Source organism: Ixodes scapularis, unplaced genomic scaffold, assembly GCF_016920785.2.
Source record: "Ixodes scapularis isolate PalLabHiFi unplaced genomic scaffold, ASM1692078v2 PGA_scaffold11__112_contigs__length_91849675, whole genome shotgun sequence".
Taxonomy (NCBI): Eukaryota; Metazoa; Arthropoda; class Arachnida; order Ixodida; family Ixodidae; genus Ixodes; species Ixodes scapularis.
Genome location: NW_024609837.1, coordinates 4319334 through 4338690, shown reverse-complemented (window position 1 = coordinate 4338690; position 19357 = coordinate 4319334). Strand labels below are relative to the sequence as shown.

The window sequence follows — 19357 nt, the reverse complement described above, 5'->3', positions numbered from 1 at the left end:
GCCCCAAGGTCACGTGACTCCCACAAGGTCACGTGACCAACAAGGTCACGTGACCAACAAGGTCACGTGACCCCCAAGGTCACGTGACCCCCCGCCCCCCGAGGTCACTTGACCCACCCCCCAGTACCCTTCCCTCCTCCTCCTCAAGAGCTGCGCTCTAATTCGGCGTTACAGGGAGTTGTAAGCGGCTTTCATTTTTCACTTAATTTAGCGGGAAATGAACGGACGGACGCACACAATCTTATGATTGGGGAAAAAGAAAAGGGGGGGGGGATTCTGTTAAACAAAAAAAAAACATAACAAAAAATAAAAGTGTTTCATGCTTTAATAAGACGAGGTTGGTTTTGGTTAGATTCGGTCGGCTATGTTGACAATGCCAGCGGTGTGTTGAGGGCGCGCTTTCTAAATCCTCATCGCCCAACCTATGGAGCAAAGCAAGATTGCCATATTTTTAAAGCTGGTGCAGCATGCTCCACCTGCTTGATAACACGTCGAGGTGCACAGGTGAATTGCGCTGCTCAAACCTCTCCTCGGTATCGGATGCAACGTGAGGAGTGAAAACCAGAGGGCTACAGCAACTCTGAACAGATAAATTTGCGGTGTATCCTAATGTTATCACACCTAAGCCGAAATCGTTGCTCATAAAAATCACCGCAATATCCATGGTTCGAATGCCGCGTGCCAGGCTCCCTCCTTGGAGTCATTGCTATGCGGCATTCGAAGCACGGATGTCGCATCGACTCGCGTTTAAATCTGTATGGAGACTGGTATATGACATGGTATATGACAGGCACGGCATCCAGGGTGGGGGCCTCCCCCGGAATCTTCAGTTTTGCTGGCCTCCTCTCACCCCTCCCCCTCATACAGCATTTTGTCATGGACCCCCCCCCCCCCCCCCCTTCCCCGGAATCAAAATCCTGGCTACGTGCCTGCTGTATGAGCTGTGCGACTTAGGCTTCAAAGGGACACCGCAAGAATATTTGCACTTCGCTAAAAACCACAGATTAAGAACTGGGGGTTCCGTATCTTCGGTGTTTATCGTTTCGAAGCTGTTTTTTGCGAAAAAACCAACAAAAACCGAATAAAAAAAATTAACACGGAAAACGCGGAACCCTATTTATACGTATAAAACACAAGTTAGTTGTTTTTTTTTCTGTTTGTCGAGCTGTCGATTATCACGAGCACTAATCGAGTGCTCGCGTGATGCTTGGGTTCCATCCATGAGGCGCATTCAAATATCGTCACTGGGGGTCTGTGTCGACACTGCAACCTCCCAATCTACGGCATCAAGTTGTGCGAAGGAGGCATTGAAAAAAAAAACGCCCGATTTTATCCTTTAAATTACGCCTCAACAAAGCAGTTTCTTGGTCAATAGCGTTGCGTAAGCTCGTGTTTAGTGAAACACGTTCAAACTGAATTATCGTTGCACCGCGCACTCCCAGTCCCGAATCATTTAACGTATACGTGTGAGTCTAACATCTCTGCATACTCTTTTGTGTGATGTATTGGCGGTCTGACCTTGGCTTTACATAGCGAGGCCTCTACACTTTGTCCTACATCATCTCCCTTCACTGGTCGTGGGGCCGACTGAACTCCAAGTGCCGCGACAGCTCTAGGCCCCGACTTGCGTTCAAATCCAATGCAGAGCTCGCGCTATCTAGCCCGTGTTTTCAGAGGTCATTGTCTTTATAACTTGCTATCCACGTCACCAAAAGTCCAATTTTCGTTTAACCAATGTGAAAAAAAAAAAAAAGACTACGGGGAACGCGGGCTGGCTACTACTGATTGACGCTATTGTCAAGATTGAAATAACTGCAAAATGATGCTCGTGGCGAATACATTTTTTTACATTATCGTTTGTATAGTATGCTGTTAAATGAATGCATTTTTTTGTTCTTCTTAAGTTTACTTAGAAGTAACCTAATGTTTGTAGATTTTGATTCATATTTCATTGATTTTGAAGTGGGGGATATCCTATCCGAAAGGCAAAACAGAATTGTAGCTCATTTTAATGTTGCATATTTCTTATATTCCGCAACGGAGGCCTATGTTGCGGAATATAAACAACCAAACATGCATGTTTGATTGTTTCGGTCTTCAATGCCTTTTTTTTCTTCCAGTTATTTCCGTGACACGTGTGAGTTTGATAATTATTTACATGATGATCCGGAACCTTTTTGGCTCGTTTTGTAATCCTTTGGTTGACTTCAATGTATATTTAGAGTGAATTTGTTTTTGTTTTGTTATGTTACCTTGCACCGCTGAACTGTGCGTGACAGAGGCTCTGTCAGGCATGCACCTTGCCTCTATGCCTGGCCCCAACGCGGCAAAATAATCCGCGAAACGAACTAAGAAGAAATCTCTACAGTCTAGACGAATGAGAGTTCCCTTGACTCTCACTCTAAGTTGTGCTGTCTTGGAGAAAACGGTGCCGACCGATAACTCGCAGTTTCTGGGAAAATCCCAAGTAACCAGACGAGCTCAAGTTTGAGATAAAAATTTGGGGTATCAGCGACGACAGACGTCCTTTGTCTTTGCGGAAATTTTTTTTTTTTTTTTTAATTTTCTTTCGATGCTTCACCCACAGGTGCGCACAGCACGAAGGTTGACACACTTGAACGAGGTCATACTGCTCGTGCACCATACAAAAGACTGTATGCAGCCACGATCTGATGCTTGGCTCTTCCTTGCATGACGGCACATTGGTCATGTAGAAACTGTCCGCAGCCATGCATGTCGAAGCACGTATGAAGCCAACATGTCCGCAAAGAAACTCCGTGTCTTGTGTATGACCTATGAGCGTATATTAGTTTTAGTGCTGCTACTCGGCTATCACGATGAGAGATAACTGAGTGATAAGAGACGTTATGCCGAAGAATTGAAGGCGACCGTCTTTAATTTACGTTAGTTTATTATCAGTTTAAGATCCTTAAATAAATATGCTTACGAATTGGTCTCTCCGTAAGACAAACCGTTTCATGGTCCTAGGCAGGCTAGTAAACACAGCAACTATGTAAATAAACGTTGCTGTGGCAGTTTTTTTTTTTTTTTTTTTTATAGCGGAGCTGTTAAGGGCTAGTTTTCCCAGGGTCTTGTCCCCCGCAAAGAAATGAAGACACCGAACTCTGGACGCCTACCGCCATTTATGAGTGACGGCGGCAAGCCACGTATCTGGTTGTCGCCGTCGCTCATAGATGGCGGCAGCCTTTCCATTCTGGCTTGCCGACTTGCGGCCGGCTATTACTTTCCATTGTGCAGCTCCGCCGCTGGTCTTCCTTCTTCACCAGATTGGAAAGGCTGAAAGTTTTCAAATTCATCTTATATTTCTGTTTTTATAGAACTTCGTACAAAACACGCTACAAGCTTGCTATCACAGTTGCCAGCTCGTTGAGAAAAAGTGCGCATTCACTGAATATGTCTAAGCTAGATTATGTAATCGTATTAAGTCTGCAAACGTGATATTGGTAAGGCCTTGCATATGGAACGAACGTAAGAGAGTAAATATCTAGTACCGCGTGAAGAAACATGAGAATTGGCAAAGCTCAAAAGTAGATCGCAATCAAACACGACATTGGCAACACTGTGCAAAAGAAGAAAAATCACGCTCCAGTCCTTTATTCGACTAAAGCCGAAGCAAAACTCTGTTTACACCCACAAAAACAGACTGCGCTGTAACACCGCAGGCACGACGTTTCACCATGACCAGTGTCGACCTCACGACTCACCAAGCTCCTTTTGTAGATTTCGGCGATTGGCTGTCTCAATTGCAACGCGGGAAAGCGGACGCTACTGATTTTCGACAGCGTACACCGTCTCAAAATGTCGCAAAAAACTGTGGCAGACTATAATCTCACTCTGCCTAACCACGCAACGACAAATTTGAGGGACTTTGAGCTCGCTCTCTCTGTGGTCGGGAGGTTTCATAATTTTATTGTGTCCCTGGCTCGTGGGTCATCAACTCGTTCCTTAGAGCCGACGTCCCGTACGTCGAGGCTCAAAAACTTGTAGTTGGGCTCGTTGGTGAACGTTGGAAATCACGGTGTAAGGCGCAAAAAACGACGGACACAAGATAGAGGTGTAAGGCGCCTGTATGTCTGTTTTCTCTCTTGTGTCCCTTGTCTTTTTGCGCCTTACACCATGATTTCCGTCGAGGCTCAAGATAGATCCGCACCAGGCGACGGCTTTAATCGCGCGCTCCTTAATCTCCGTCATTGTTTATCTCTTCTGTTGTCGACGTGTTGTCTGATCCCGTGTGATCGATAAGTCGCCTTGTTTTTCTGACAGCCCCCCCGCCCGAGGATAGAAACTGGAACGCCGAGAGGCGAAGAGCGCAGGTACTCTTCGAGCCAGCCAGATAAAAGCATCGGCGTCGATCGTATTACGTCTTCCAAGAACGTCGCTGGCGCCAGCGAGAAAGAAAAAAAAGGAAAACTACATATAATCAATGTTCGATTTTTTTTTTCTGCGTGTATTTGCTGAAGGCGAGACAATGAGACGAAAGCGACATGAACCGATGGCGAGTTTATCAGATACGACGGTCGTCTCAGTTCCTAACTGGCACGCGAGATGATGTCGGAGCAGGAAAGTGTGTCGACCATGTTTGTCGATCCTCTTCTGTCGAAGAGTACCGTTCGCTCCGTCTGATACGTAGCAAATAACGCTCTCAAGGTTCCTCGTTCGAGCGTGGGTCTCCGTTTTGGCGGTTGATTAGCACGCTCTCTACGAACACAACCCTCACTCAAATTCACCTCAAAAACCGTAGTAAAAAGAAAGAAAAAAAAAAGCTTAGTTTATGGCGGGACATTACTAATATTCCTAATAAAGATGTACGTATGTGCATCTTACACCCTCTAGTTACACTAGCGCTCTTAATTTGTCATTTAACTTGACTGTCAACAACAACAATTGACTCAATCGCGACCGGCCTCACGTTATTTTTATCAAGACGAACGCGTTTCAAGCCCCAAAGGCATCGTTTCTTCCTCCGACTTTCAAATCTCGTGAGAACCATTTCGCGACACGCAAAAGGAAAAGAAAAATAAAAAAAGAAACGCGCTAAACGTTTTTTGTTTTTTTTCTTCAAGACACGATGCCTTCACTTCAACATGACGTCATCACACTCGGGTGGCGCTAACTCGTGCAATTGGTCCCGACGCCGAGTCTTTTTGACTCGTTGATTGGCCACGAGGCAAGGCCGAACGCCGACGCGGTAGCACTCGCGACCGATTTCTCTGTGCTCGATCTCGTGACGTTAAAACGCTGGTACACGGTGGTTCATGGTTCTCTACTGATTGTTTCGCCACTCGGCCGGTCTTAGCCGATGCCTACGAGCCAATATAGGACCAACCGAACAGCGTCAATAGTGCAATGTCGCGGTGCTCGTCGTGTTTCTGTACTCGTCTTTGATCGTCGCTAAGTCAATCGTGCGCAGGAAAGGGCCCAGTGATACGCAGTTTTAGTGCGTGCGTTCGGGGTTGTATTGCTTGGTACGTTCGACTGAGTTCGGACATTTCGTGAAAAGCTTACAACAATGATGTGGTGCCGCAATTTTTGCCTTCATGTTTATAATAAGAGGAAAAAAAAATGGCAGCGATCTTGATTTCCATAATCCTAAAGTTCACGAAATCTAGTATTAAAAAAAAAAAAAAAAAAGCGATCGTGTAATTTTGATAAGAAGACATCAAACAGTCGTGTTTCAGGAATTCCCGCACTACATTTCGCATTCGTAGGTCGGGTGACGTTAAACTTGTGTGTAGTTCACGTAAGGTCGATTTTCTCGTGAAATTTTGGGGGGGCACTGGGTGCAGGGGTCACGTGACATTACTTTCCCCGCCAAATTTTGCGCAGGAAGCTGAGGGGGTGCATAGGTCATCTGACGTAAAGTCGCGTCGCGACAATTTTATCGCCAAATTTAACGGAAATGACTCAACCCGACGTGGAACAAAAAAGGTGATTTGGGTTGGGAGAGGGGGGGGGGGGATGGTCCGTTAGAAAGCATCTGATGCTTTAAAACAGCTTCCGTGGCTACACTTCTTTGTTTCGGGGAACTTTCGGAGAGGGCTACGCAATATTCCTCGCTAATTTCTATCTCGTCTTTATCTCGAGTTCAAGTAAACGCGGATGGTATGACGTCGTAAACCTTCAATGGCTTTGGCGTTCATTTTATCGGTTCTAATATTGACGGGTTGACGGGAACACTTCCCGAAGGTGTCGTCGCCGCCAAAATCGCCGCGTAAATTCGCCGTAAAAGAGCCGCGTAAAACGTGAGCGAGGTGCGTAAAGCCGTATCTATACGGCGGCCAAGGTTCCGGGACAATTCGCTTTAGTTTCCTTCGGATTCCCGCGCGGCATCGAAAATCCGGTGCAATATCCCCTTTTCGATCGACCCTTTCTCTGCCCTTGAATGCGGAAAGGAGGTTCCGCATGTTCGAGGAAAGATTATGTATGAAGCAAGCATGTCTCAAACATGTTTGAAGGGCGTCCGTAGATCCTTTACACCTCGTTTTGTCTTTTGCACGATGGGGCAGTGTTACTGCGACTTTTAGGTGAAGTTCGTCGTAGTCTTCCCAAGTTTTTTGTTTTGTTTTTGTTTGTTTGCTTTCTTAATTTTTTTTTTTTTTTAAAGAAACAAACGTGAGTATAGCGGTCAGTGCACGCGAGTTATCGTTTGGAAGCCGAACCATATATTTATCTTGAATAAAAAAAATTGTTAATTATTTGTTTTATTGTGACGATTCTGTATGATGTCCCCCCCCCCCCCCCCCCCCGGCGTTATAATTAACGTACACAGACGCATTTGTGTACCTTTCACGGCTTTTTCTTTTTTTATTTAAAACTCCTTGTATTTTCTGAAAATTGTATGGGGTGGTTTTACGGGACGTACCTGCGGCTAGGAATCTGGCGGCCGTCATATTGGCGAAGACAGAAATTAGGCCCGAGCCCTGCTCACTGCTCTGAAAAGAACGATCACTTAAGACTAAAAATTAAATAAAAGAAAACGAAGAAAAAAAAAAACGTTTTACATTCCGATGAATATCGGAAAGTGCGAAAATCGTTTTACGCAATTCTTGAGAAGCGAGCGTGTTTATTGCGCTCGGCGGTCCCGTTATGAAAGGGATAGTGATTGCTGTACCGCAATTGCCCTTTTGTGGTTCGGCCTTGGGAAGACAAAATGTGCGACGGTTTTTTAAAAGTTTTGATGGTTCTTGCCTATGTTGGTTTTATTTCTCGCACACGTGTTCTAGCAGTTACTCGATTAAAGTACTCTCTGGGGAATCGTGCTCACGCCCGTAATTGCTTCGAAGCTACGCAGGAGCCTCTAGACGGCTGTAGATATGCGCGTAGGAAACATATTACTCCCTAGCCCAAACGAAAAACGATAGTTTATATCAGAAATGGTTTGATGTCAAATACAGCGCGCTCCGTTGTCGAAGCCACGGACACGGGAGGCATCTAGGTGAAAGAATTCGGCAGACACGACGGCCAGTCCGTGGCTGCCGACACGTCCGTGGACTGCCGACCAGGAGAGCAGCCGCCTCGGTGGCTCCGAGGCGAAAGCGTCAGCCTACGGATCCCCCTGAGGCGGGTTCGAATCCCGGCCGAGGTGCCCGTAGTTCTGACGGAGGCTTATTGCGGAGAAGACGCCGTGTAACCGAGATTTCGGTTGCACGTCAAAAAATCCCCAGGTGGTCGAAATTAATCCTCAGTCCTCCGCTGGGGCGTGCCAGATGCCCGTCGTTGGTTTGGAACGTAAAACCCCCAAATTTGACTTTTTTTGACCAGGAGAGCGATCCGGGGCCCTAATCTGGACACTTGGTGAAAAAAAGTCGACAAGAACTTTCGCGGGCTCCGATTGGCCAACGCCGCACTTGACCTTGTCGCCGGCCAATCATGGCCGCCGTATTTCTCGCCGACGTTTTCGGCCAAATGTCCAGATTAGGGCCCCTGGAGCGGTATAGGCGTCTGCAGCATCCACTACCGCTGCCGAGAACGTGACACTTCGATGACCTCGTGAAGGGAAATCGAGGGAGCCCGTTTTAGGGCGCTGTAAACACAGCAGTCCGAGACGCGGGCCAGTCACCACACCATAAAAAAATGTCGAAGAATTGGCAAAACCCTAACTATTAAAAAAAAAAAAAAAAAACTTAAGTCATCCCTAAATTATGAATCACAAGCGCAGTAATGGTAATGATATAATAAAATAATATTGGAGAAAATAGCTTTGTTACGAGTAATAAGACCAGGTCCAATATCTTGTATGCTTATAAAGATGCTTTTCTAAATTTGCCTCGCCATAGTCTCGGGTGTGTTGCATTACGATTCTTTCTGTGTTCTTGCAGTCCAAGTCGTTCAGCGAAAAGATCGACAAGGAGGTGAACCTGTCGCCGGCAACCAAATTCGGATGGATTCAAGGAGTCCTGGTACGGATCTTATCTTCATGAACATTTTTTTTATTTGAAATTTTATAGGGTAAGTTTTTGCAAAAAACAGTCTGCACACTGTTTTTTGCACGATGCATTGGCCTTGTGATCGTGACTTCACGGCATAAAGCAGTTAACAGACAAACAAGCTATTTGTTTATTCTCCAGCTGATTTTTTTTTTTTTTTTTACATGTTGAGGTTTGTGTAAATATATTTTACGTGAAAGAATTGAAGTTGTTGCTAATGGTATATGCCGGGTATGCCACGTAACTTGAGCCGAGGTTTAAGGATATTTTGGTGCATTTTATGAAGACGAAACCAAAAGAATAAGTTTGCTCACTGTTCGGGGCAAGTCAGGCTATTTTTTGTATTTTGCCCAATTAACTAATTAGTTAAGATCAATTAACGTGTAATATATTCAATTCAAAGCGAAGGTTTCAATGAAAACGTTGTAGAGCGTCCTCAGAAACGTTCAATTCAGTGGTTTTCATCAAGAAACCTCTAACACGGTTTGTTTTTCCGGGTTTAAAAAAAAAATGCCCAAAATTAAGAAAAAAAGAAAACGCAAAAAAAAAATGCGAATATGTTAACGGCGGGAACAGTGCTTTATTCAGCATGCAGGCCTAGTTTGAGGCATGGCTAAGAGCGCTGCAATACAAGGTGCACATGCGCAAAATCATAATTTTTTATTTCTTTTTCATAATTCGCAAATGTTTTTTGAAGCCCATAAAAAAGAGGGGTTAAGGTTTCTTGATAAAACCACTGAATTGAATGTTTCTAAGGAAGCTCTACAACTTTGTCTTTAGAACTTTTTTCTAAATTGAATATTTTAAGAGTTAATTTATTAATCTTGTTTGGTTAAACGTACAAAAAGAAATAGCCGGACTTGTTTCGAACAATGAACACATTCATTTGTTTAATTTCGTCTTCCTAAAATGCATCGGAATAGTTTTAAATCTTCGCTCAAGCTAACCGAGGTTCAATGTTGTCCTTAAACAAAACAAAATAGAGCGGTACTATGGAACGAGCGAACCAACTTTTCTTTTCATAATTTGATGCACTGCGAACACTATATGATTCATTCTTTTTCTGCCCATTAATAAAGTCTATCGGAAGAAAACACCGACTAAAAAAAAACTTTCAATCGCTAAATTTTTCAATCAAATTTTGCACAGGTGCGATGCCTTCTGAACATCTGGGGTGTGATGCTGTTCCTTCGACTCTCCTGGGTCGTCGGACAGGCGGGAATCGGTGAGTCGGTCGCTTCTCGTTCCTTTTTTACGAAAAGAGTGAAATCGATACTCGTACCGTATAGTCCTCGAACGCGGGGTGTGGCCTGTTACGTTAAAGAACACATGCAAAGGGAAAAAAAATAATTTTTTTTTTAGACAGCTTAGATGGAAAAAGGATGTCATAAAACGATTTTACAACGAAGAAAAAAAAAATTTTAGAGCCATATTTACGGCGCTATACGAATTTGTAGTTGGCGCTCGCGGGAGCCGCCGCTGGTCACGTGGTAGGCCCGCGCGCCGCCGCGCTGCGTCGCCGCCGCGAACCTGTTTAGCACACGACACAGACTTCACACAGAATTTCGAACAAACGTACGAAAACGTTGATTGTCTTGATCGGTGGTCATCGCGACAAAAGGTGCGCGCACATGTCGAGGACTATCGCCGCCCCAAGAAGCCGGGGGAAACTAGACACGCGCGATGGGCCCGCCACCCGGCGGAAGGAAAGGAAACTAGGCACGCAAGTGGCTTGGAACGACGACGAAGAGAGGGCGGTGCGAGCCCTCTCCGGGTTTTTTGTTGACGCACACGAAAAATCCATGGAACCCAAGCCATAAACAGCGTCGCTGTAAAACGGCAGAATCACCGGTCTGTGGACGCGCGTGCCCGGCGTCTAATATTCGGGAAAAGGGAGTTGCCGCTCTCGCTCACAATTCGTTTCACAGCCCCAGCAGACAGAGACGGCAGCGCGGAGAGCCAATACCTCCTATACTCGTATGCACCTCGAGAACCGTAGTAAAATAACTGGGCGACCCCTCCCTCATGCGTTGAATTAAGATATGTGTTGGCGCATCTAACATTAGATTTGTTATATTGTCACGACGTACGCGTATCAAACGTGAAAAAAAGTTCCTTCCTTCGACGAGCGAATCTTATAAGGACTACTTTGCGCAGCTCATTATTAATGCGCTGCGCAAAGTAGTCCTTACTAGATTTTGTTTTGGGGGGGGGGGGGGCTGGGGGGGGGGGGGGAGAGATAACGAGTATTGACAAGGCCTGTGCATGACGTCATCGTTAGTGGGTCCCCGACTCGCCCCCAAGCGACAGCCGTGCTGAAGCTTGAGGACAGCGGCGTTGCGTGGATCCACTACTTAGTGAAGACGGTCGGGGTAAAAATGTCTTTTTTCTAAGTGATATTGGCAGGGAGTGATTATTGGCGAGGCCTACAGGCCGTTGCTTGAGAGCTTACCAAAAACAGGATGAGAATGTTTCTCTTTAATTTTTTGCAGGTCTCGCCATTGCGGTCATCTTGTTAGCGTCGGCGGTGACGATGCTGACCACACTTTCCATGTCCGCCATCTGCACCAACGGAGAAGTCCGAGGAGGTCTGTGCCGGCGCTCGAAGACGACCTCGTTTTGAGCGTGAAACGTTCTTTGGCTAGGTGTTCGGCGATTTCGTGAAACTCGAAAGTGAAGCCTAGATAAAAGCGTGGCCGCGAGGCTCGATACTGATTGGTTGACGGGTGGGACAGGAGGGGGATGTGCTCTACGCTGATTCGTTTACGGGGAGTCATGTGACCAGGAGTAGAGTGACGAGGAGGCTAGGTGGGAGAGGAGTGGGTTAGAAGGGTCTGGAAGATCATCAGGCTTATCAGTTCAAGTGCACACAATCTGCGCGTTAAATTATCTGATGAAAAACAACGTGAACGTGAGCGTCTGGCTGAACAGGTGTGTCGTTCCGCTAAAGGATTATATAAACATTTGTGCTGCCAGAACGTTTCACGTATGCAACACAATTGCCTATCGATTTGCCATTCATTTTTTGGAGCTTTGTTCTTTTGCGTGTGTTTTATGATGCCGGATGCTCTGTCAGCATTTTTCTGTCTTGAGGGAAATCCCATAAAGTGTTAGTGTAAATCACTTTTTTTAACGAAATTTTAGTTAATGGCGGAAACATTGAACGCTATATAAACGTCGTAGCTACGTGTTTAGTAGAGATCACATTCAGAAGCTTAAGACGTTGATACTGACAAGTTGTCACACGAAACTTCGCGCCGGTGATCGCTATCCAAGCAGCAAATACAAAGAGCGAAAGTTAGTGTTTCTGAACGCAGAGATAAATTGAGCCTATGCATGAACCTGCACGCGTTTGCGCAACGACTTATGCGTAATTCAAGCTAGCACAGTTCTTTGAACCAAACTTCGGTTTTTTTTGTGGATATTCAGGGCCTTAAAATGCCCGAAGAAGCCAAGGAGTCACAAAAATTCGCCTTCTTTCGCCAGAGTCTGGGCATCTTGGCCCTTATTCGTCAAACCAGCGCCAAAGCTAGGCTTAACTGCTGGTAGTTTGGTTGTCCTCTGGCATCTTTCGGCCGAACTCGTCAAACAAGGGCCAGTGTTGGGATTCACTTCTGGTGGTTCGGTTCTAATGTGGCAACTTTGGGCCTAAACTGCCAGGTTAGGTGTTGACATACTAGTGTCGACATACTTCAAAGGCAGACCGACCTCACGCTTCCACGCATTTTCAGCCTGCATAGCAACCGCTGTTGAGTGCGGCTTCTTCCCGCGCACCAGTGCGCTGCGGGAAAGTGACATTTGCAGAGCGGATCTTCTGCGGGAGGCATGAGTCGCGCTGTTTGCGCTACAGTCTACGTCGTCTCGTTTGCACCGCACCGTAGGCGCTGAGACAGGCTGACCTTAGTAAAATAAGCACCAATTTACTGCGTCAAAATGGGGCAATTAAAAACGGTGCTATCCCGTTCTTCGTCGAGCACCTTTGTTTCTTTTCGCGAGAACAGGTTTAATCTCCTGGTCACAGGATTTCAGATGTTGGATTTACTCAGTGACAGGCTAAAAGTTCGGGGAAACTCCTCCCATCCCTTCCCACTTTAGCAGAAGAAACTTTGGAGATGGGGTCGCCTCCTCTCCAACATTCACTCTGGTGAAGTGGAAAGAGCTGGGAGGAGTTTCCCGGAATCTCTTAGCCTGTTATTAACTATGGCACATTTATGTTAGATACACAAGTAGATGTGGTTGGTCTAGCTGCGTGTGCATTATGTTAGGGGCAGGCTTTTGAGGTGTAGTGATAGGTGTCTTAGGTGCAGTTACCGGTGTGTTACCTGTATTTGCTGGTATGCTAGGTGCAGTTACACTAGTTACGGTAGTCACAGGTATGATAGGTGTAGCAGCTGACGGGTTGGGTGCAGCTACAAACGTCGTAGGTGTAGTTACAGGTGTTTCATGTCTAGTATCTGGTGCGTTAGATGTGCTGACGGGTCTGCTAGTGGTCGTTATGGGACTTTTGGGCGTAGTTTCAGGTGCAGCAAATTTCGATGGGCCTAGCAATCACTTTGGCAGATTTGGTCAACCGGCACCTCGAACTATTTTCATCCGGTACCTTCGCTTTCGCATTATGGCATGTTGGCTACCCTGCTCACTCCTGCTTAATTCAGTTCCCGAGTGAATCTGGTATTGGAGCGACTCCTACAACTACAAGGTTCGACCATAGCAAAATTGACTACTCACTCGGCGCTAGGAGGGGGAGGAGGCAGGGATTGCTGTTTCGGTTTTTTTTTTTTTTTGCCCGATTTCCCGAAGGCCTTCGCGGCAAATCCCTCCCCCCCGCCCCCCCCCCCCCCCGCCCCCCCCCCCCCCCCCCCCTTGGGCCTTGTGATAGTTACACAAATGAGAGGAGGGGGCAGGGGAGGAATCATTTGTTTTAATGCTAATTGGTGCTAGCTACCATTATAAAGAGTATTGCAATTCTATTTCACTGTCTCCAGGTGGGACGTACTACATGATATCCCGGAGTCTGGGCCCGGAGTTTGGGGGCGCCATTGGACTCATCTTTTCTCTCGCCAACGCCGTGGCCGTGGCCATGTACGTCGTGGGTTTCGCGGAAACGGTCCAATCCGTGCTCACGGTAAGTGATTTGTTTTTTTATTCTCCTCGCTAGTCAGACAAAAAGATGAGACGTTTACAATTCTCTGTAATACCGAATTAGACCGCAGCTCTTGAGGAGGGGAGGGGATGTCCGTCCTCTTCTCAAGCTGCCTTCACAATTAACGGAAAATTTTTGCTGAATTTCCCTATAAATTTAACAAATTTCTCCGCTACATTTAGTGGGAAATTTTTGCGCTATATTCAACGGAAAAACTTCCCCGCTAAATTGATGGGAAAAATTTTCCCGCTAAAATTAGCTAAAAATTATCCCCGCTAAAGTTAGCGAAACATTTTCCCCGCTAAATTTTGCGAATACATTCTCCTCTAACTTTAGCGGAAATACGTCCCATAATGCAACGCGTCGGTTACGGCGACGGCGACGCCGCTGAAGTAAACGGGCACCTAAAAGATGCGCTCTAAAATTTGCGAACTTTTTTTTTTTTTACGTAGAACAACGTTTTTTGCCGCGCTTAGAAAGGGGTGCAAGGCTGGCAGGTGCATGCCACAAAAATTGGTCACGGAAGTGACGTAACACCGGAACGCCGCGCCGCCTGCTGCCGAGAACGGCACACAGCGCACGCGCGTCCTTTCTCATCTGCCCGCTTGCTCGTTTGCTCGCTTCAACGCGACGGGCTCCTGTTTGAGACTGTGATAGACGCCGCTCCGGCAGCCGTGAATCTACAATATCCGCTCATCGCTCTGGACAGCGGCCGAGCTCGCGCGCTCTGCGACAAGGCCAGGTCACGCGACTCTCTCGTGCGACTCGGCGAAGCGTTAACCCCTCTCTCATCTCCTGTGCCACATAAAGTCCCCGGATGCCGGAAAAATAGCGCCAAGCACCTTGCACGGTTGTCATGTAGGCTCATTTCGTGAGCCTACATGACAATTTCTCCCTGATCTTTCCGTTCTTGGTAAGCCAATCTATTATTCCTTGGTGACGGGTAGCTTTACACAGACGTTTCTTGTATACCGATATTTTACTGTCCACACACTGGCGAAACAAGCGTACTGCTCCGTACCGCCACCAGATGGAGCATTGACAAATGCATTCATTCATTCATTCATTTCACCTTAAGGACCCGTTAAGGGCATCACATAAGGGGGGGTGTAATCAGAATTTGAACAATATAAAAGCCAAAACACAAGCATGAAACAATCGGGGAACTCGAATAAATTATACAAAATTGAAATACAAAATAATTTTCTTGTCTTCCAATACGCAAGAACAGTATAATCGTAAAAGATCCGTAGAGATGGGCGTGATTGATAAGTTGATTGCGTACAGTGTCAAAGAAGTTTATATTGCCGACAGGCGACTTCAGTACGTTTATCCTCCATGGCGATCTTGGTGCGGCTAGTTGGTCGTTTATAACATCAGAATTTTTTGAACCAAGAAAATAGAAAACGATGCGCGAAAAAGGTAGAAAATATATAGAATTGCCAAATGTTCCACGGCTGTCGGGTAATTTGCGCCAGCTTGTTCTCTTGGAGATTTTAAGAGGTTTCTTGGCACATGGTAGAAATCAGTGTCAAGCGTGTGAATCGCCTTTGACTGGAGTTTGTAAACAAAAAGAAAAACCTGCTCCCTGAAGGAAGTTTATTATGAGGACAAGTTAAGCAGAATAAAAATTGCGTTAAACTCCTTAAAAAAAAAAAGCAAGCAAGCACGAGTTTAGATAGCGAGCAATTTCACTTGTTTTCAATACTACGAGGCACGCAGTTCTCCGGCATGCCGCGCTCAGCAAAGTGTCTGGGGGGCGCGCCAGTAATTCATTAAAAGAGGCGCGGAAGTAAGCGGTCGGGCTCCCATTTCGAAATCAGGGTAAGCGTCGTTCGTCCGAACGCCGGCGAAAATGCTGCAGCAAAGTAGAGAGGCCCTTGCGAGGTTTGAAATTTTCTTTTGGATGTTGCGTGGCCCCGGAAATGAGCTATTTTGCGCTTTGTTCTATAGCGTGCCAGTGGTTTTCTTCTTAAATATTTAAGAGGCATGAAGGGACCTTTCGGTTATTGCAAAAATTCCTCAAACAGAAGTGGTCGAGGAAAAAAAAAAAAGAAAAAGAGAAGCTCTTTTCGTGAACAATGTGCCAGTCACGGGGGACATCCGGGATTGCAAAAAAAAATACTAATCTAATGACCTAAGCTTTATTAATTAACATTCTTATTTGTCAAGATGTACCGGTTTTAATTAGCAGCCGTCTGAAAGCTCCGTAAATCGGACGATTTTAGAAAGGCTTGAAAGCACGCGTGAAGAACGGGGGTGCTCTAAAGTTATAGACCCCTTTCGGAATTTTGGCAACACTGAAAAAAATTTAGCGGGAATAGTAAAACATCTAGCAACATTGGGTGATCGCCGCCATTACGCAGGGTTCGACCGGTCGGCGTGCAGCGTAGCCGCCGTAGCGTTTTGAGCTATGGCTTGTGCGGGTGTTTTCCCGCGATCACCTGTTGGTCTAATGATCTATCGATACTCCCACATATAAGTGACAGAGAGGTGGAGCAGTTCTACAGGAGCCGGTCAGGCACAAACCGGTGCATGGAAAGAAGCTACAACTTCTTCGTCGAAGCATACATGGTCCCCGCATCGATAAGGGCTAACTACTCACGGAACAGGCAAGTTCTTTTTTGTTTTGTAGTGATTTTTTTTAGTAATATTTCATAATTTTAATACAGTTAATCATAGTGATCGCGCTTTTAGCGTGCCCACTCCGAACGACCCGGTACGCTGCCCCCGTCATGAGCTTGTCGTTCGGTGACAGCCGAGAACTCGCTCGTTTCGTTTTTCGTACCCCTCCAATAAACTTACGACCGCGTACCAGTAACTGCAAAAGGTGCCTCACGAGTCACAACCTTGAGAGTTCGAGAAATCGCAATCGCAAATCGTACAGAACAGCAGAAAAGGTTGTACGGGTGGGTGGAGCAGCATTTTAGATTCCTTCCTCGGTCACCTTTTAAAGACTAAGAAATTAAGCGGTTTATGGCATTGCTCACAAAGCTACAGAGTAGACTTTCCAGAACCACTGATGTAGTGGGTTTATTTCTAGGCGTTTTTAAACGTACCACGTTTGTTTGAACGCACCCGGAATGCGACATTGCAAAAAAAACAAAAAAAACAAAAACAAATGTGTGCTGGAACTGATCTTTATTTGCACAGAAAATATGCATAGCTGTTTGAGTGTCAAACCGGTGTATAATTTTTTTTTTATCCCATTCAGTGCAGGAGGTTTCTTCATCAAGGGTTCCTGCTACCGAAGCAAGAAGACCCAAGAACAACATACAATGTGTTCAGGAATAAAAACCGTTGAACAGAATAACAATTGTTGAACATGCTCTAAACATCAACTCTTTGGCTGCATTCTCACAAATTTCCAAACTGATTAGTAGCGTAACGTCCCTAAACGTCTAGCGGTACGGCCTTGGCACTCTGTTCAGGCCACCACCCCAAAAGTTCCCACGATCGCAAGGCGGGTTCAGGGATCTTCAGATTCGGTGTACACTGCATTTAGTCCACCCGACGTCTGTTTTCTGGAAAACTCTTTACCGGCGTGAGTAAAGGAAACGAACTTGCGGAAGAAGTAATCATGCATCTACACGCCGAACAAGTACCTAAAATGGCCTCGGTTGCGGTGAAGAAGCACTGAAGGAGGGAGCCGCTCGCGCATGCGAGCCGCGCACTGAACCGTGGCCGTACCTCTCTAGTTAAAGACGCGGCTCGACACACGGCCACACTACTACACCATATAATCGTTTGCGATGCTTCCGCTTACGGATGATAAGAGCGTTTTCTTGTCTAACCCGTGAAACTTTTGTAAACAACACGAGGACTCGGTTTTTCTTTTTGAACACTTTAGAACTTGTCTGACACGTACCTTTTTCCGTCTCCGTCAACGTATCAATCCTGCGTACACAAAGGTACGCAGCAATGCGATGGCATATTGATGCGGCGCGCGCAGACTGGGACTCAAAGTGTAAGCAGCACCGTTGTAGGCGGTAAGATGCAGGCGGTTCTGGCGGGACCCCTGCGTAATGGCGGCGGACCTAGTTGCAGTTGCGTGCAACAGGTGGCGCTCTACTCCGAAAGGGGTCTATTGCTCGTGCAGCAGGCACTAGGCTGGCGACGCGAAAACGGGGATGATATTTTTATCATTCGCGTTTCGTGGTAACTTTAGCGCACTACCGCACTTCTACTGCCTCAAAATTTCTAAAATTTATGGCTTTAGTGTTTTCTCGGTGACGCTCAGCAAGTTTCTGATCGGAAACCGTGCGTTTATTTTACTACTTAGAAAAAGTAATAAACAAATCTTGGTGAATTATCAGACTTATACTGACCATTAGCACCATATATTATGTCCCGCTGGTCGTATGATTCAACTGCACACTTATTTAATGTAGCTTTTGTCTTTTTTAAAACAATCGTGTAATCCATGTTAATTCTTTGTTTTCTATTTTAGCGCAAGGAGACGCTGATCGTGGACGGCTCGATGAACGACATCCGGATCATCAGCTGCGCGACAGTCATCGTGCTTCTCTGCATCGCACTCATCGGAACAGAATGGGAGTCGAAGGTCCGTTCCCACGTCGCTCCGAACGTCACGGCGAATTCCACTAGTCGTTTTAGAGCGCGCCGGGATCAGTAGACCAGATCAGATGGAGCACGCTATCCGAACGTCCTCCGGATGCTCAGAGGACCATGACCACTCGTCCGAAGTCGGCGGGTGCCCTCTTGTCATTTACCTTCCCGGCAATACCCTTCCCGCGGTCCCGGATCTCGAAGCAAATTTTTTCGAAATCGCGTGGCTAACACGCGTTCGACGCACTAGCGAAGTTAATTATGTTGTGAAAGATGCGTGTCGATATGCGATGTACGTAAGCGTAGCCCACTTGCCTCTTCGTCGAAACACTCGTGAGCGGTGTCCAAGTACGTCTCGAATTTCGGCCTCTTCTGCGGAGGTCCGTAAAGGCAGCCGAATTCATGCGGGACATGCAAGCAATGCTCGTCGTCGTCGCTGTTACTCGAGCCGCCCGCTGCTGGAGGAGCTGCTCGAGCAACCTGACGACGAACTGTCATCAAGCAGCAGCAGTAGCAGCAGTAAAGCGGGCACCACTTCGCGAGCGGCCATTACAAATTCTTCCGAGGCGAGATGCAGGGCGGCAAAAGAAGTCACGTGTGCGCGTGCCGAGGGCTGACCAGGCTGGCTTCCGGTCGAATCCGTCGAAATCGGCGGAGCGTCTTTTCTCGGGTTCGGATTGAGATCTGGAGCGGGGGCCGATTCAAAACGACGAGTGGAACACGTCCGTCTCGATCCCGGTCGCACAGTGAAACAGGCGCGCTCAAGAAAAGTCGATCTCGGCGCGCACCAATACAACCAATGGAATTCGCCTTTAGAGAGTTTTAGTAGATCGTTCTGATACCCGCGATAACGATACCCTCCGATAACGATGCCCCCGATAACGTTAATTTCTATGTGCAAAGGCGATCTGGTATCGTTATGCGAGTCATCAGGCCGACCTCCTAAAACTCTATTGACACTCCTGCGAATCAAAATGCTAGTGTCGGTTAAAGCCTCGGTCCCACTGGTAGTGCATCATACCAAAGGCAGTTCGCATACACTGTCTGAGGCCTTCCTTGTATGACGGTCACATTGGTAATACAAAGACCGTCATACGTGCTCCGATAACGCTTGACGCGTGTCCGCACATGTCATCGTGCCTGCAGCTACCACCCTGTCTTTTGTATAACCTACGAGCAGAACGTGACGGCGGCTTCA

General features: G+C 46.6%; 1 protein-coding gene across 1 annotated transcript in view; it reads left to right on the top strand.

The window, feature by feature from the left end:
- The first annotated feature begins 8341 nt into the window (after window positions 1-8341).
- LOC115310235 (solute carrier family 12 member 2) overlaps window positions 8342-19357 on the top strand; it is a 32189-nt gene continuing 21173 nt past the window's right edge. Inside the window, exons 1-5 of the mRNA XM_040206218.3 lie at window positions 8342-8420; window positions 9597-9672; window positions 10940-11035; window positions 13433-13572; window positions 18041-18154. Coding sequence (XP_040062152.1) covers window positions 9627-9672; window positions 10940-11035; window positions 13433-13572; window positions 18041-18154 — 396 coding nt within the window. The 5' untranslated portion in view covers window positions 8342-8420; window positions 9597-9626. The remainder of the gene's footprint in view (window positions 8421-9596; window positions 9673-10939; window positions 11036-13432; window positions 13573-18040; window positions 18155-19357) is intronic.